Source organism: Scomber japonicus, chromosome 17 (genome assembly GCF_027409825.1).
Source record: "Scomber japonicus isolate fScoJap1 chromosome 17, fScoJap1.pri, whole genome shotgun sequence".
In the NCBI taxonomy this organism is placed as follows: Eukaryota; Metazoa; Chordata; class Actinopteri; order Scombriformes; family Scombridae; genus Scomber; species Scomber japonicus.
In genome coordinates this window covers 16,455,834-16,471,306 of record NC_070594.1, presented here as the reverse complement: position 1 = coordinate 16,471,306, position 15,473 = coordinate 16,455,834, and the positions used below count along the sequence as shown (strand labels likewise).

At 40.5% G+C, this 15,473-nt stretch overlaps 1 protein-coding gene across 4 annotated transcripts in view; it reads right to left on the bottom strand.

Moving 5' to 3' along the window:
- Window positions 1–5,726: 5,726 nt before the first annotated feature.
- sgk1 (serum/glucocorticoid regulated kinase 1) overlaps window positions 5,727–15,473 on the bottom strand; it is a 35,606-nt gene continuing 25,859 nt past the window's right edge. For 2 of the 4 annotated variants that reach the window (XM_053336524.1, XM_053336525.1), the window contains exons 6-14: window positions 9,997–10,072; window positions 9,704–9,779; window positions 9,358–9,546; window positions 9,132–9,263; window positions 8,121–8,357; window positions 7,920–8,015; window positions 7,661–7,816; window positions 7,467–7,556; window positions 5,727–7,232 (exon numbers count right to left, since the gene is read on the bottom strand). In XM_053336524.1, the coding sequence (XP_053192499.1) occupies window positions 7,065–7,232; window positions 7,467–7,556; window positions 7,661–7,816; window positions 7,920–8,015; window positions 8,121–8,357; window positions 9,132–9,263; window positions 9,358–9,546; window positions 9,704–9,779; window positions 9,997–10,072 (1,220 nt within the window). In that variant the 3' untranslated portion in view covers window positions 5,727–7,064. Of the gene's footprint in view, window positions 7,233–7,466; window positions 7,557–7,660; window positions 7,817–7,919; window positions 8,016–8,120; window positions 8,358–9,131; window positions 9,264–9,357; window positions 9,547–9,703; window positions 9,780–9,996; window positions 10,073–10,171; window positions 10,307–12,103; window positions 12,219–15,473 lie in introns of those variants that run through there. The other 2 variants (XM_053336527.1, XM_053336526.1) reach the window with 2 other exon arrangements.

Here is a 15,473-nt window from a genome sequence, read left to right as displayed (position 1 = left end):
TCGTGTCGGTGCACGCACGCTGCTTGTTTTGGTAAAGGCACTTATTTAGCACCGCCCACATCTAACGCAGCACCAATAGTAAACGTCGATTCGACTTTAGAACTCCCAATGTAAACTCTTATTGGTCCAAATATACTATCAGGAAATGTTCATAATATACAGTATTTATAATGAAACAAGACATTCCTATCAATAATATTTCTATGTTGTGATACATGAACATTAATGTGTATTTATCTGTACTGTTTTGTCTAGTTTCCAGATGCAATCACAGGCATTCATGATGGGTTTTTCCCCCTCTCTTTTTTTGTGCTATACTCATCATTACACATACACCTGTATCAATAATTCTCTTCACTCATACTGACTGTTAAAACAAATGGGATGGCCACCTGCTGTTTTGCTCAGTTCCCATGTCCTGTTTCCTGGAATGCTGCAGCATGACTGAGCTGTCACACCTGCCCCTGTTGCTTCACAGATGGCCTACTTTTCCAGTTATGTATTTAGACATTCAGACATGGCCTATAGGATCCAAGGTTTGACCTGTTCTAGACCACTGTCATTTGATCCTAATAGTTTTACCAATGGCTTGTGTGTGTGTGTGTGTGTGTGTGTGTGTGTGTGTGTGTGTGTGTGTGTGCGTGCGCATGCGTGTGTGTGTGTGTGTGTGTGTGTGTGCGCGCGCGCGTGTGTGTGTGTGTGTGTGTGTGTGTGTGTGTGTGTGTGTGTGCACCCCTGTGTTATGTAATGACTCAGTAACCAAGATTACTATGAGTGTCCTACTTGTTGGAGACTGGCCTTTACTATGTCAGCAAATATTCACCCTGCCAAATTGTGCAAATCACAGATTTCTTATCTAGGTTTAGAAGGACTTACGCAATTTTAAAGTTCATCAACACAACCATGCAATACAAAAGTGTTGAAGTTTGTGTTTCAAGCTTTCTTTTTTTCATTCAATTCAGTCAATTGTTTGATGGCAATGTGGCTTGTTTTAACAAAATCCCCAAATATTAAAGTTTTATTTTATGCAGGATTAAAGATTCAAATTGTTTAATTCATCATTCCAGCAGGAAAACATTGGCCACATAAGCATTAAGCCCACCTATTGATAGTCTAAAGGTCAGACATTGCATCATGTTGGTTTGTGCAAACAAAAAAACAATCAATAGATTTATTTTAAACGTAGTGGGAAACAGTAGTCAGATCCTTTTTCTTAAGCAGAATTACAGAAGCATCATCAGTATAAACATATTTAAATAGTTAATATGCAGCACTGTATTATTATTACTGATGCAACAGATATTGTTGATATCAAGGTGGAGCTGATTTCCACTACTTTATGTACCTAATGGATAGTTTAATCTATAACAATACATCATATTTTACAAATGTATCATGTACACAAATGATCCCATGCTGGCTCAATTCCTCTAAGTGACAGGATACATAGTCTTAGATTTGTAGACACACACCCACTTGTCTTAGTCCCTCTCTCACCACTTCACACACAAACTCAAGTGAATTGTGTGAGAAAATCACAATGTCATAGTTGTTCTTACTAAATATATCTCAAAGTTTTACAGAAAAGGGTGGAGGTGATTCTTGTTCATTGTGGATCAACAGTAAAATATCATGAAGTCAGCTGGTAGACTGGTTGAAGGTGGTAAGACACAGATTGGTAGGAAAATAATAAATATGATGAACAGTCTCTGACAAGTTCAGGCAAAATATACAACTAATGTGTCTGATAAGGACATATGGGTTACAAGAGGTAGAAAGATGATATTGGCTACACAGAGTTGGTATACAAGTTTTTCCTATAACCTCACATATGACTTAATTTGCACCTATTAACATATTGCAAGCCTGCAACTACAGATGTACCATGAAAAAATATTGGCTTTGGCCAGGGTCCAATTCATCTAAGGCTGAAAGAAGAATTAGAAGGTCTGTTTACCTTCAAATATGGGGCAGAATTATGTAGGCAAAGGTAAGTAAGACAGTGCCATCTTGTGGAATTTCTGGTGCTTTGTGTGTGACCATTTTTTAATTTCATTTTCCAAAGGAGGCTACACATGAGGCAACCAGACAGTACACTTACAATAAGTAATATAGTCAATAAAGTAAAAATGTACATATCATTGAATGCATGTGCTGATATTGTCTGTAGCCAGAAACCACCAAAAGCAATAAACACCCCACAACCACTGCATAGGTCCTCACCAATATATATCATCACTCTCTCTAGAAAAAAACAACAACAAAAAACCCCCCAAAACAACAAAACAAATCCTATGAACTTTGTCATAATAATATTAAATCAATATTGAACTCAGGCCCTGCAAACATTCGAGTAAAGTAATGAATTTGTATGTTTTCCATCTTTGCTTTCACGAGCAGTATAAGTTGGTACCTCATAAAATGATACAGTAGCTTCCAATGATAAAAACTGAGCTTGTGAGCCAACAGAACTCTCTTCAGCATTAGACTGTGTGATGTATCATCATTCAACAATAAAATGTGTGGCAAACAGGGTATGTTCATCTCAAATATATCAGAAAGAATAACAGTCACATTGACTCAAAGGGTCATGTGCCCATTACTTTTTGGGGGCATAAAGCGCAAAGAATGAATAAGTAATCTGATTACTTGTAATCTGATTACTCTCCCAAAAGTAATCTGATTACCCTTATTTATAGTAATACAGTTTACCACTATTTAACCTAACAACAAGTATTTATCTTACTTGTAAGGTAGTAATCTGATTACCATAGTAATACAGCTGATACAGTTTAATACTCTTCAACTTAAACCTTGCTGTATCTTTATGAAACCTTGTGTCACTAGTGTATTTGGTTTGATATATTGCTGTGCGGATACAATAGAAGTATTACATCAGTTTGTCTTATATAACTGTGCCACATATGTATTTCTGTGTCAATATAGAAAGGTAAATATGATGATCTAGCGCTGACCTTTCTGTAACAAGGTATTACAGCTCGCTCTGGTCTCACAGAAATACTCAAACCACCCAGATATCAGAGGTCAGAGGAGGATCACTTCCTAACCATTTTTACTCAGAAACAAATTTTCAGTTACTAAATGTACAAGATAATTAATAAAATTTAAAGATTGAGAATCTATCCATGACCAAAGCTGTTATTTTGAAGTAACTGGCTGAGTTGTTATATTGCTTTGGTTGATTTTGATAACTATTCTGAACCACCATCTGATTTTGCACCCTGTTATCATCATCATAGAAAGGTGTTTTCTGTTATTTAGCCTCACCTCATTGATATATTGGGGATGGACACAAAATAGAAATCCCTGTCAGTGTGGTGCAGTAGTACAATCTGGCACCTTTAAAATGGTCATAGATTTGAAACAACACTGAAAAAGTTTACTTCATAAAATTGATTTGTTGACAATATAAAACAACAGTAAAAGTAGTTGGGGAAAAGTTGTTTAAAGTATTTTTTTTCATTGATCTTTATTGCGCTTTTGTCTTGATGATGATATCTAGTCTCAGAATAGGCTGTAAGTGTAATGATATTTACCCTTTTAACAGTTTGCTAACTCGGCAGTTTGTGTAGAGACAGAAACATAAACAACATCTAGTTTCAGTAAGTTAATAATGTCCTGAACATGTTGTGACAGTGTTAGACCCACTTTAAGCCCCCCGATGTGTGTGTGCATCAGCAGAGCATCAGCAGCGCAGTGTTTGTGTGTGAGCCGGTATCAGTACAAACATAGAACGGAGTGGATAAACTGATGTACTGCTTTTTGACATGGTAAAAGTTGGTGGAAAAGAAAAAAATACCGAGGACATGACCTCGGTGTCCTCAATGGTAGCTACGGCCATGCACATGGTGGTGACACACTTGCCTAACACCATAATCAAATTTGCTAATGTGACACAGATCTGGCTCCTCTCTGCATAAATGGGGCAATGAATGAAAAGGGTGCAGATCTTCAAGTTCCTGGGGTCCTAATATCCTCTACTGGCTGGCCAACACAACAGCAACCGTCAAGACATGGAAAGGAAGCTTCTGGTGACCTTTTACTGGGCAACCATAGATAGCCTGCTAACATACTGCATGACGGTGTAGTATCCAGGCTGCTCTGCTGTCAATGTGTGTGTCTATACACACCACAGAAAACCAGTGCATTTTACATTTTGTCCTGTAAATAATTTATCAATAGACTAACTTTTTATTAACTTTTTTCACTTGCATTAATTGATCTGCTCTATCCTCGTCCTCCTTTTCTCCTACTTCTGCTTCCACTTATTCAGTCTGTCACAATACAGTACTGTACAGTAGCTACTGTAGTCCCTTGTCAATAAAAAGACTAGGCCACCAACAAATCTTAATCTTAATCTTGTTTTTTGACACTCTGCAGTGTCACCTTTAATGTCTGAGCCTCAGTAACTACAAAGTATGGATTTATTTAATCAGTTCAAGGTATAGCCAGCAGATGGCAATGCATGACAATGACTGCTCTGCAGCACATCTTCAGCCCATTATAATTTTAAAGGCCAAATGACAGAGATTGTGAAGCAAAGGCAATCTTTCTATCTTTTTGATGTAGCATGATTGTGAGGGTTAATGTACATTACGTTTGTTTCTGAGAGCTACAGTAGTGGACAATGATAAGAGGGAGATGTCATTATGAAACTACTGAATAATACAAGGCAGTGTCTGAATAATAATGGGAAGGATACAAATAGTCTGTAAACTCAGATGTACTGCATACAGGCTTTATGTAGATCATCATTTTGGATAGGGAATTAGCAGCTGCAAAAGATATCAGGATTTTCTAATTCTAATTGAGGCTGAAAAGAGCTGATGTTCTGCAATACAAACCCTCTGTGGCCATTAAACAGACTTACTGATGTCAAACTGTTGGTTAGAAAACAGCTGAAGTTTTTATTTGTCTCCACCAGGACAGTTTCCTAACAGCCCTCTTATGATGTAAATTTCCATTGAGAAATTCTCTTTTTACTTCCCACCCTTTTTAGGGAAGTTTAGAGTTCAGAGGCCACTACACAATGACCCCCTGGATCTAATAGACAGTCAGTGTCCTTCTAAATGGCAATGCACCAGACACTGTTAACCATGAGACACAACCTTGAACTTCAGCAGAAGGACATTCTCCCTCATCCTACACCACCACTTCATTACTTTATCTAAAACATTTTATATTATTTAAAAGAATCCAACTTGTATTATTGGATTGAGGCAGTTCTGCAATTCTAATGAACATCTAGTGAATTGCAGAGCTGGGTTCATTGATATGTTTTGACCTGCAGTGCCCTTATTAGTCTATTTGAGATCAGCCAATAATTTGCCCACAAACAGATCTGCACACACACACACACACACACTTGGACGTCACAATTGGTGTTGTGTAAGTCTGCTGACGCAGAGAGGGGGGTAAAGTCCATTTTACACTAATGTAGGACGTTTGGCATGGGTCAGTGGCTCAAGCCACTTCCAAACAGGACTAGCAAATGTTTCCCATTTGATCTTCATTCTTCATTTTTTGTTTATTGTCTCTTACTAAAACATGTGTGAAAGTTAGTTGTATATTCAGAATAAAGGCAAATTTATAAAATGAAGCCATAACTTGTACACTAATCAATGGTTACTGTAAGAGGGTGGCATAACATTTTTAATTTGCTGTAGTCAAAATACCACTCAACTACTCCAGTTTATAAGGTATAATAAAGTTAAACTTTTATTGCAAACCAAACATGGTCACATAAATCTTAAACAATTTTACAATTTACAGTACATTTAACATGAATTGTTACATATACATATTTAAGCATACCTTTAGTCATTTTTTGTTCAATATACATTAAAAGTAGTACACACGACTCCAAATATACAAACAAACTTAAATACCGTCAAACTGCATAACAGCAATATTAAAATGGAATGTTCAGTTTCGATGTCGTTGGCACAGCGCCAGACCGCCGTTGCATTATTGTGAGGCAAATGGAAGACTATATGAGGGGGACGCAGCTGACAAGCAGAACCACATAGACACTTCAGAACAAATCACTCTCTTTCTCACCTATGATATAGCAGCAGTGCTCTCATTCTCTCTCTATCAGCATTATTTTTTTATGTGCAAATGAAGATACATCATATGAGTTCCCTCGTCTTACATGTTAAACTGGTGTATTTAGTCAGTGCTACGTCACTCCTCTCTGGTGTCTTAAAAATAAACCCAACTCCTTCCATCTGCAGTCAGGTGTAAAGTAGATGAAACATAACTGGATGACACTGAATTGGACACAGACAAACCCAAAAGATGTGAAATCTGATGGAGGGAAAAAAAATAAAGGCACCTTTGAGAGAAATAAAACGTCCCCCTATGTAACATTCAGCTTCAAATGACTCCCTTTTTCAAACACACCGAAAGTAAATAATAAAAAACTAAAGCACCAAAATGAATGTCGTCTCCAAGCTACTCAAGTGAAGATAGGTCCCCATGGGTGGACTGAGGGAAGTGTTTCGCTACATGGATGCAGAAGCAAATCCTTTTCAGGGATGGTATGGTCCAGCCTTCCTCTTTTGATATAAGATGGAGGTTGGTGTGTGTGCTTGTCGGTTGTGGTTTCAGGGTTGAGGGGGCTTTTAAGCTGCCTGAGCTATGTGCAAAAGACCTCCAAAGTTGGGTAGAAGATGAGCAATCATGAAGTGTTGTAAGGTTTGTGTCTGTTGTGGGAAGTTGAAGAATTTGTGCGTTGGTAAATCAGGGTAAGATGGAGGATTGCATTTCATCCCCAATGAGTCATTTAGTTATGGCAGACATCCTCTTGTAGCTTCTTAAATGCATTCAAGAGTTGGAGAGATTATGGCAAGTACACAAGTATCATGTATGAACGCAGGGTCTTTGTTGATGCAGAGTTGTTGCAGGGGTTGGTTCGGAAATATCCACCATCCTAACAGGAAATGCAGGGTGGGGTCAAGATGCAAGTGCATTGGAAATGGCACAAGTTCATGTCCTGTAAGTCTAAAAATTAGTTCACTTTGAGTGCCTTTATTTAAATCCTATAGGTAGGAGTCCATAGAAGGGGCGTAGGAAAAGCCCACGAAGGCCTCAGCAGCCTCTTTGATGCTGGCTGTGACGAGCGCGCTGTCAGGGGAACAGCCGATGGAGCTGGGCACCGGTTCATCTGTGAACTCTGGATCAAAGTGCCGCAGGTCATTGGGTCCCGTCTAAGGAAGGAAGGGAGGAAAGGAGGGATGGGATTAGTCACTCTTTAATGGTTGCCCATTCAAAATACTTTTGAATTCATGGCTAACATGTTCCACGTTCTTGATCTAGTTATGTAAATGAAACTAATGAGGTACAAGGACAAGTGAGCAAGTCTGTAGACTTTGGCTATTACACTGTAGAAAATCCTAAATCTTCATCATCAGCACTTTATGGAGTATTAAAAAGGAGCGTACCACATTGGGGTTGAAAGGAGGGGTGATCTTCTTGGCGTTGAGGTCATCCCAGTTGATGGGGGAGAAGAATATGTGGTTCTTAATTTCAATCTGAGAAGAGATACAACTTAATTAAAAGACAGCCTTTAACATAAACACACACAATATGTAAATCAAAATACACATGCAATCACATGACATGAGCAAGTACTTACAAAGTCCTCTGTGCAGCCCAGCCTCTTGGTTCTGTCTTTCTGCAGCAGGCCTTCCAGCAGGTGTCTGGCTGCGTTGGAAATGTTGGGTTTCAGCTGTAGCGGTTTGTTCAGGATGTTGTCGTACATCTCAGCTGTGTTACGGCTGTAGAATGGAGGCTGGTGAGGGACCAACAGAATCAGTTAGCATCATGGTTGCAACAATGAGCATGGAATATGCATGATGTATGTGTGAAATGTAAGTTTTGTGAATATTACTTACCAGGCCATAGAGCATCTCATAGAGAACAGCTCCTAAACACCACCAGTCTACTGTCCTGTCATAGGGCTGCTTGTGTAGCACCTCAGGAGCTAAATACTGTGGAGGGAAGCAGACAGGTACAATTGGTAAGTTACATTACTAAATACTACAGTGTGTGTGCGAGTGCTGTCAAGATGCAATAAATAGAGATTTCATCCTTACCTCTGGTGTACCGCAGAAGGTCGACGTGGTCCCATTGGGTTCAATATTCTCCTTGCACAGGCCGAAATCTGTGAGAATAATATGTCCCTGGGAATCCAGCAGGATGTTCTCTGGCTTCAGGTCTCTGTAGACAATGTTGAGGGAGTGGAGGTAGCCCAGTGCGCTGGCAATCTCTGCTGCATAGAACCTGGCTCTGGGCTCAAGGAAGCAGCGCTCCCTTTGTAGATGGTAGAACAACTGGAAGAAAAATAAGAAGGAAAGGTTAGTGCAACAAATCTAAAATTAGAGTCAGAAGACATGATTAGAGACAGAGGGGAAACTGGATGAGAGGAAATAAAAAGGCAGGAAGGTGAAAGCTTAAAAGGTTTGACAAGGGGAGAATGATGAAATGAGGGCCAAAGGTAGGGTAAAAGACCAGTGGGATGGAGGGAAAAGAGCGGAAGAAAAGAGAAAGGGTACAAGGAGGGTAAATGTGTCCTGTTTCCTGACAAGGCCCCATATTTAATCAGTGCTGTCTTTGCTCGTCCAACAATCACAGGAAATTAGCTCGATTAGACACACACTGAGTCTGAATGGTGCTGCTAATTTTGGCCCGAGTCTCACCCGCTGTCCCAACCCACCCCATTACTTCCTGAGAGGTGTTTCCTTTTGAGAAAGAAAGGCAGAAAAAAAAGACAGAGAGCGACGGCCTCTATTCTGCTTCTCATGACAGGATATCCCCTCTGTCTGTCTGTGTCTCGGCCTCATCTGTGAGTCTGACTTTATTAGTATTCATGCTCACAGTTAACAACAGATAGATGAGCAGAAGCAGAATCTACATTTATAAAAATAAAAATATCTGCTTCTGAATCTATTGCTACTCTCATAACTCTCTGAATTTAGTATTTCCACTGTCTCATTTCCCTTCTTCCTTGAACTATATCTATCTGTGTGATGTCCTCCTTCATCAAACAGCTCATCTCTCCCTCATATCCTGTTTCTTTTCTGGAAACCTTCCAGCCAGTAACTCACCTCTCCTCCATTGATGTAGTCCAAGATGAAATAGAGTTTGTCCGCTGTTTGAAAAGAGTAGTGTAGGCCCACCAAGAACGGGTGCTTGACATTTTTTAGTAGCACATTCCTCTCTGACATGATGTGTTTCTCCTGAGGAAAACAAAAGACCAGGGGTTAGAGAGGTTGACAAGGAGACACTTTGGGCAATATGTGTTGATTTATGTGTGCCTGTGTAGACATTTACCTCCTTCTTCTTGAGGATGGCCTTTTTCTGTAAGACTTTGACAGCGTAAAACTCGTCATCTGCACGGTGGCGTGCAAGCAGGACCTTGCCAAAGCTGCCCTTGCCGATCACTTTGAGGAAGTGGAAGTCACTGGGTTTGGCTGAAGGGTTAGAGGATGGACCGAGGTTGATCTGTTGGGATGGGCTGGGCTGTAAGTGGCAGGAGATTATGAAATTAGAGCCATAATATGATCCTCAAAATGTATTGTAAACATAAACAAAGGATATGAGTGTGTATGTCTGCATATGGTAAAGCATAAACAAAGGAAGAAGCACACAATCAAGTGTTTAATGCAAATATACTTACAGGAGGAGAGGGATTAGAGTTCATGAGCTCAGCATCCTGGGGAGGACTCAGGTTCAGAATAGACTGAACCTCAGGACTGAAAAAAAGAGTTTAAACTTAATTTAATAACAAAGCATCAAAAGTATTATATGACTATACAACAGTAGCTTCATCTGTGAATCAGCAGAACTGGGAGTCATACTAAGCCACAAAGTTTGTCCAGAAGAAAGATAACCAACATTTCAGCTTTTGTTTCCCAATGTTTTTTTCTTACAGTAAATGCAGAACAATAGCATGAATCAGATGGTACTCACTGCTTGCAGGCGTAGGAGTTTGTGGCAAGCCTCTGAATGAAGTCGTTCAGACCCATCCTCCTCTGTTTCATGAAAGCTATAACAAAAGAGAGAAAAACAGTTTTAAAAAGATGATTTAAATAAAAAGCAAAAAGATGTCCAAAGGAATCTGCTCAAAAATAGTCATCATCCATACCGGTGACTAATGCCACTAGCCCTCTAGATTTCGAGTAAGTCAGGACAGGCTTCTCTGTTTCTGTCTTTATCGTCATGATGTGATGAGTTCAGCAACAGCTCTGTACTCATCAACTGACTAAAACCAAAATTCAATAATCTTGCTTTTGGCTCTTGCTTTATAAAGAGGCCAGAGGAGGGAGGAGTTGTGCAACAAACCCACACCCCTAGGTGGGCGTGATCATCTATCAACATGCCATTATATTAAATAGGCCGTGAGAAGATGATCGATCCCGTTCTCGACCAATCAGAGGCCGTTGCGCTCCTGGCGTCATGGCCGCGCCTCAAGATGTGCTTGCGTCAAAAACATAGAAAAAAGGAGAAAAAAAGTTTTCTTTCTACCACCACTGTGGTAAAGAAGGCCGTCCTGCACTGTTTGCGCATATGTTTGTGCAACACCATGGCAACTTTGTTTAATATGCTTCTGTCTGAGTCCGGCTGAAATTGTCACCAAGACAACCAATTTTTACTGTAGGAAGCTGCAAACACAAATCGTAAAAAGCTAATGACATCCAGATGTGATCATTAAATGGCATACGGCGTCCTTGGATGTTCCAGGAGTACAGAATAAACAGTAGAACAATACATAGTACAGATATATGTTATATAATAAATAGCCTAAGTGAAACTATTCATGATTGGTCTCGATAGTCTGGCTTGTTCCCCAAACACCTAGATTATTTTTTTTGTTCACAGGGGCCAAACTATCCATGTCCCCGTGTAAACCCATTTTGAGTTTGCAACAGTGTCCAGTGCAAATAATCTGATAGCCTTTTAAGTGAATCCTATCAGCTTCACTGTTTGGCTGCGTCTCAATTGAAACGGCCTGGAGTGACGCAGGTTCCCTCGGTATACAAAAGACGAGAGGGAGAGCCTGAGTCGAGGGAGGCCAGATGCCAAGAAAAGCCGGTGGTAGTGGAAAAGTACAGACTCAGAAACTCCAGAGTACATCCAGGCCAAACCAAGGAAAGGAGGGACCAGATCCAAAATCTGACTAAACCTGCTGAAAAGCCTATCTGAAGTTGACAAAACACTTTAATGTAATCAGAATGAAATTATGTGGAAAAATGTCACTTTGCGCAGCTTTTAGTGCGCTGGCATACGGATGACCAGACGGGCTCTGTTAGGTACGGTTATGTAAGCCACCTGGTTCAAGTTTTATCTACACCCCTGTGTGGAATGAGAGTGTGTAAGATGATACCGCCTATGAAGGCTAAGTCTATTTAACAGGATATTGGTAACTGTGCGTAAAAAGGAAGGAGAAAGATACATTAAACGATGCAATTAAGTATGCACAGTTTCTGGGACAATAAAAAAGTAGGAACAATATAACTTTGCTTCAAAATACAAGCTGCTATTTCCCAGAATGCATGAATAAAAGCTTGCATAACTTCGCGAGTATTAGTTTTGGGTCTACATCTCTACCTTTTTTTTACAACCCAAAAACACAGCAGCTTCAGTTTCTACAGAACACAAAGAGACCTTTAAGTTCTGAAGGAGATCTCTTTTCTGCCTGCATCGCCGAATTCAACAAGTTGCAAAGTCAAGTTATGGAGCTTTCCCTTGCACATTTAACAAAGGCCCTATCAACGAGGAACTTCCAAAGAAAACATCCAGCATCTTAAATCCAGGTCATGGCATTGTGGGGTGAATGGAGCGCCCCCATCCTCAAGTATGTCTCCCAGTGCCACAGACACAGGGAGGGAGAGGCTATAGCTTAACCCTTTACGAAAGACACTCAAAATATCGCAACAGACAGGTACTCACACAACATTCAGCCACACAATGAAATGATATCAACCAGTTTCCCTAATGATTATTAAATGAATATTTGCAGAGATTTCGATTGGATCGATCCATCGTTTTCTCTCAATAGAACAAGCAGCCTACTTACATGTCAAAGCTGTCGTTTTGTCTTTCATAGGGAAGCTTTAGTTTTCCGAATCACAACAAGGACAAATGTGTAAGGCTCCTCGGCTGAGAGGTAATCAAACTACACTGCATTCTTCTTCTTAGAGAGTTCATCCGGAACATTTTTTCTCTTAGGAGGGCGGAGACGTCCCGCCTCTATTTCCTTCCACTCTACAGTTTCATGCATGGTTGCGTGAGATCTGATCAGGGAGGGGGTACATGCTGCCTTCACGCACCCTATTTTTTTCTGATATTTCTTTCTTTCTTTTATCTTATTTTCTTTTGTTTAGCTGCTACCCTCCAAAATATAATGTGCCGATTTCTGAGCCAAATATGTGTATCATGTATCCTACCTGGAAACTGAAAGGATGTACTGGAAATAGAATGTAACACTGTTTAGATACATATCTTCACTTGCACTTTCGCGTTTTCCTGGCTCAGCAACCCCCCACATTCATATGTATTTCACTTGAAACTGCACTTCTCATTTATTGAGAGATTCCAACACCACATAAAGGCAAGACCTGACTTAAGCTGTAAGCTGAACCCACTTGGCTCTCTAAAAGTGTCCCCTTTTACAAACAGTAGGTTTTATCTTCACTAACAGGCAGTTTTTTTTTCCACTGGCCTTCCGAGGCCTCTCACCCACTGAGCTGGGAATTAAAAAGTAACCTGGATTTGGAAATTCACCAAGTTCACATTAATTCAATGTTGGCAGCTGCCAGCAAGTTGAGACCATATTAATTAACTCTCTTGATGGATTCCTCTCTCACTGTTCTGTGTGTGTATTTATCCAGTTATTTTCTCAGTACAATGCTTTGCATATTTTTGTCTTTGTAGTAGTGTGTGAGGCAATTTCACTGTGAGAAAAAAAGAAACAAAAAACAAGAAGGTAAACATGTGGATAGGTGCCATATGTAGAAAAACATGAGACAAAGGATATACAGAAATTAGACGAAAGGAAATAGTATCTTAAACAGCAATAGCATTGTTTCACCATTTATTTACTCAAGAAAGTGATAGAAATGCTGTCAGATACACACACTGACATCTAGAAACTGCCCAGGTCAACCACTGTTTGATCCACTGGCCACTGAGCAGCTCCACTGGAGCAGTTGGGGGGTTAAGGGCCTTGCTCAAGAGCACACCAGTGGTGCTAAAGAAGTTTTTTCACTTTCCTTGCAAAGACATATAGAGCCAGTGAGCCTCTGGTCACAATTTCAAAAAGAGTGACAAAATGTATGTTTTTGTGTGACAGCTACAACGAGTGTGCTGTTACTGGACTGTGGAAATACATAACTGAAGACAAGCAGCAAATAAAGCTAATCCACAGATTTCAGTGTGTGTGTGTGTGTGTGTGTGTGTGTGTGTGTGTCAGAGTGCAAGAAAAAGTGTGTATTCTTTTGCTCCTGGCCCTGATCCTGCCTCTCTTGTGTGCATACATGTGTGACTCTGCAGTTTTTAAATATAGCATCAACTTTTTCATTGCTGTCTTTACTTCTCACTTAATTCAGGTCAAATCTATTATTAATACACACACACACACACACACACACACACACACACACACACACACACACATACAGAGCTGGAGGGCAAAACAAACCTGCAGGGAGTCTGACAGCTCATTCGCACAAGAGCACACACACACACACACACACACACACACACACACAAGCTGGAGGGCAAAACCAACCTAAAATGCATGCACATACACACATACACACACTCACACAGAAAAAGAGCACATCAGGTACTTCCTAAATTCCCTCAAGGTGTCCCCTCTCTCGCTGCACCACCAAGAACTTAGCACAGTTTGTTTCAAAAACTATATTCCTCCTTGAGACAGCTCAGGCTGCAGCACTGTCATTCTTCAGCTGGCATTTAATCTGCAATATCTCACCACTGACGACTGCCAACAGTAGCAGTCCATGTAGGACACAAACCGACATCTCTTATCAGCACTTGAAAGCACCAGGCTCCAAGTGAAACCATGTACAACACATATTGCTTTCTCAAAAGAGAGCAATAAGAACAGTTGGGAAAGCAAGCAGTATAACACAGTAAAAGTGACGACCTTGAAAACGTTTGTAGTTTATATGTATAAGAGCAGGCACTGAATGATGAGCAGCTTCTTTGCATTTTCTTTAAAAAAAAAAGTGAGTCCTTCAGCATCCTAGCCAGAGAAGATTAAAAAAGACGATGAAGAAGATGTTTCATTACCTTTGCTGTGGTATAAGCACTGCATCTGTGGTCATGGCCCAGAGTTGAATGAAATGAGAGAGAGGTACTGAGAGAGGATCAGGAGAGGAGAAGAAAACGCGCGCGAGAGAGAAACATTAACAATAGGTCTCCTCAGTGTTTTTCCTATCTGGCCCTCTTTCCCTTTCGGATTTACAGGCTGGTTGGGGCTCGGGCTCTGAAATAGAGGAGACTCCAACATATTCAAACTGTGCATTTATTGCCAAATCTAAGGGTGTGTGTGTGTGTGTTTTTTGTGTATGTGTGTGTGTGTGAGACACTTATGTCACCCACTAGTGGCACTGTCATGGATGCCAAGGCCAGCAGTGACTCACACACACACACATACTCTGTGGGCCGTTTTGTGAAAGGACAGGAAGGGGTGCGCTGCAGTGCTGGAGGGGTTGAGGTGAAGGATATTAAGAGTTGTAGTATAAACACATACATGCTCCCTCAGCCCACTCACATACACCCCCTCCCCATTCACACTCGAACAACACACACACATACACAAAGACCAGCATATGCCCATATTCACGCTGTCTCCGGGAGATGACATCCATCCATTAAATCCGTTCATCCTCCCATCCCTCCATCTTGTAATGTCCACTCTTTGTGCCGGGGATGATGAGGGTGTTTGTGGCTACAGTTGATCCAAAGCCGCCTGGTGATGAATACGAATGAGTCTCGGTGGTGAGGAACCAAATGACACTGTTACATAAAGCCCTTGGCTATTCAAAGGGGACAGATCGGCTTTTATTTTGCCGCTGGACATGGTGGACCGTCAGTGTATGTGTGTGTGTGTGTGTTAGCTTGGGCTAAACTACCAAAAAGCAGCAGCCTAATGCCCTTAGCTACCTCTGTTCTGGTCATGTGATCCTCTGTGTAATGACTCCTATGTGTGTAATATATTATGTAGACTACATTTTTGAGTGTATGAGACTGTGTGTGACAGAGGTCTGGAGTAATGGATTAATCATGTATGCTGGGCTGTATGTGTTTTTGAGGGTGCTTGGTAACGCTTTATTTTACAGGTTCCAAAGTTTCCAATAATTTCCTAGAATTACCAAAAAACTCAAAGGAAAGGACTGTGTACTTCACATTCAACACAA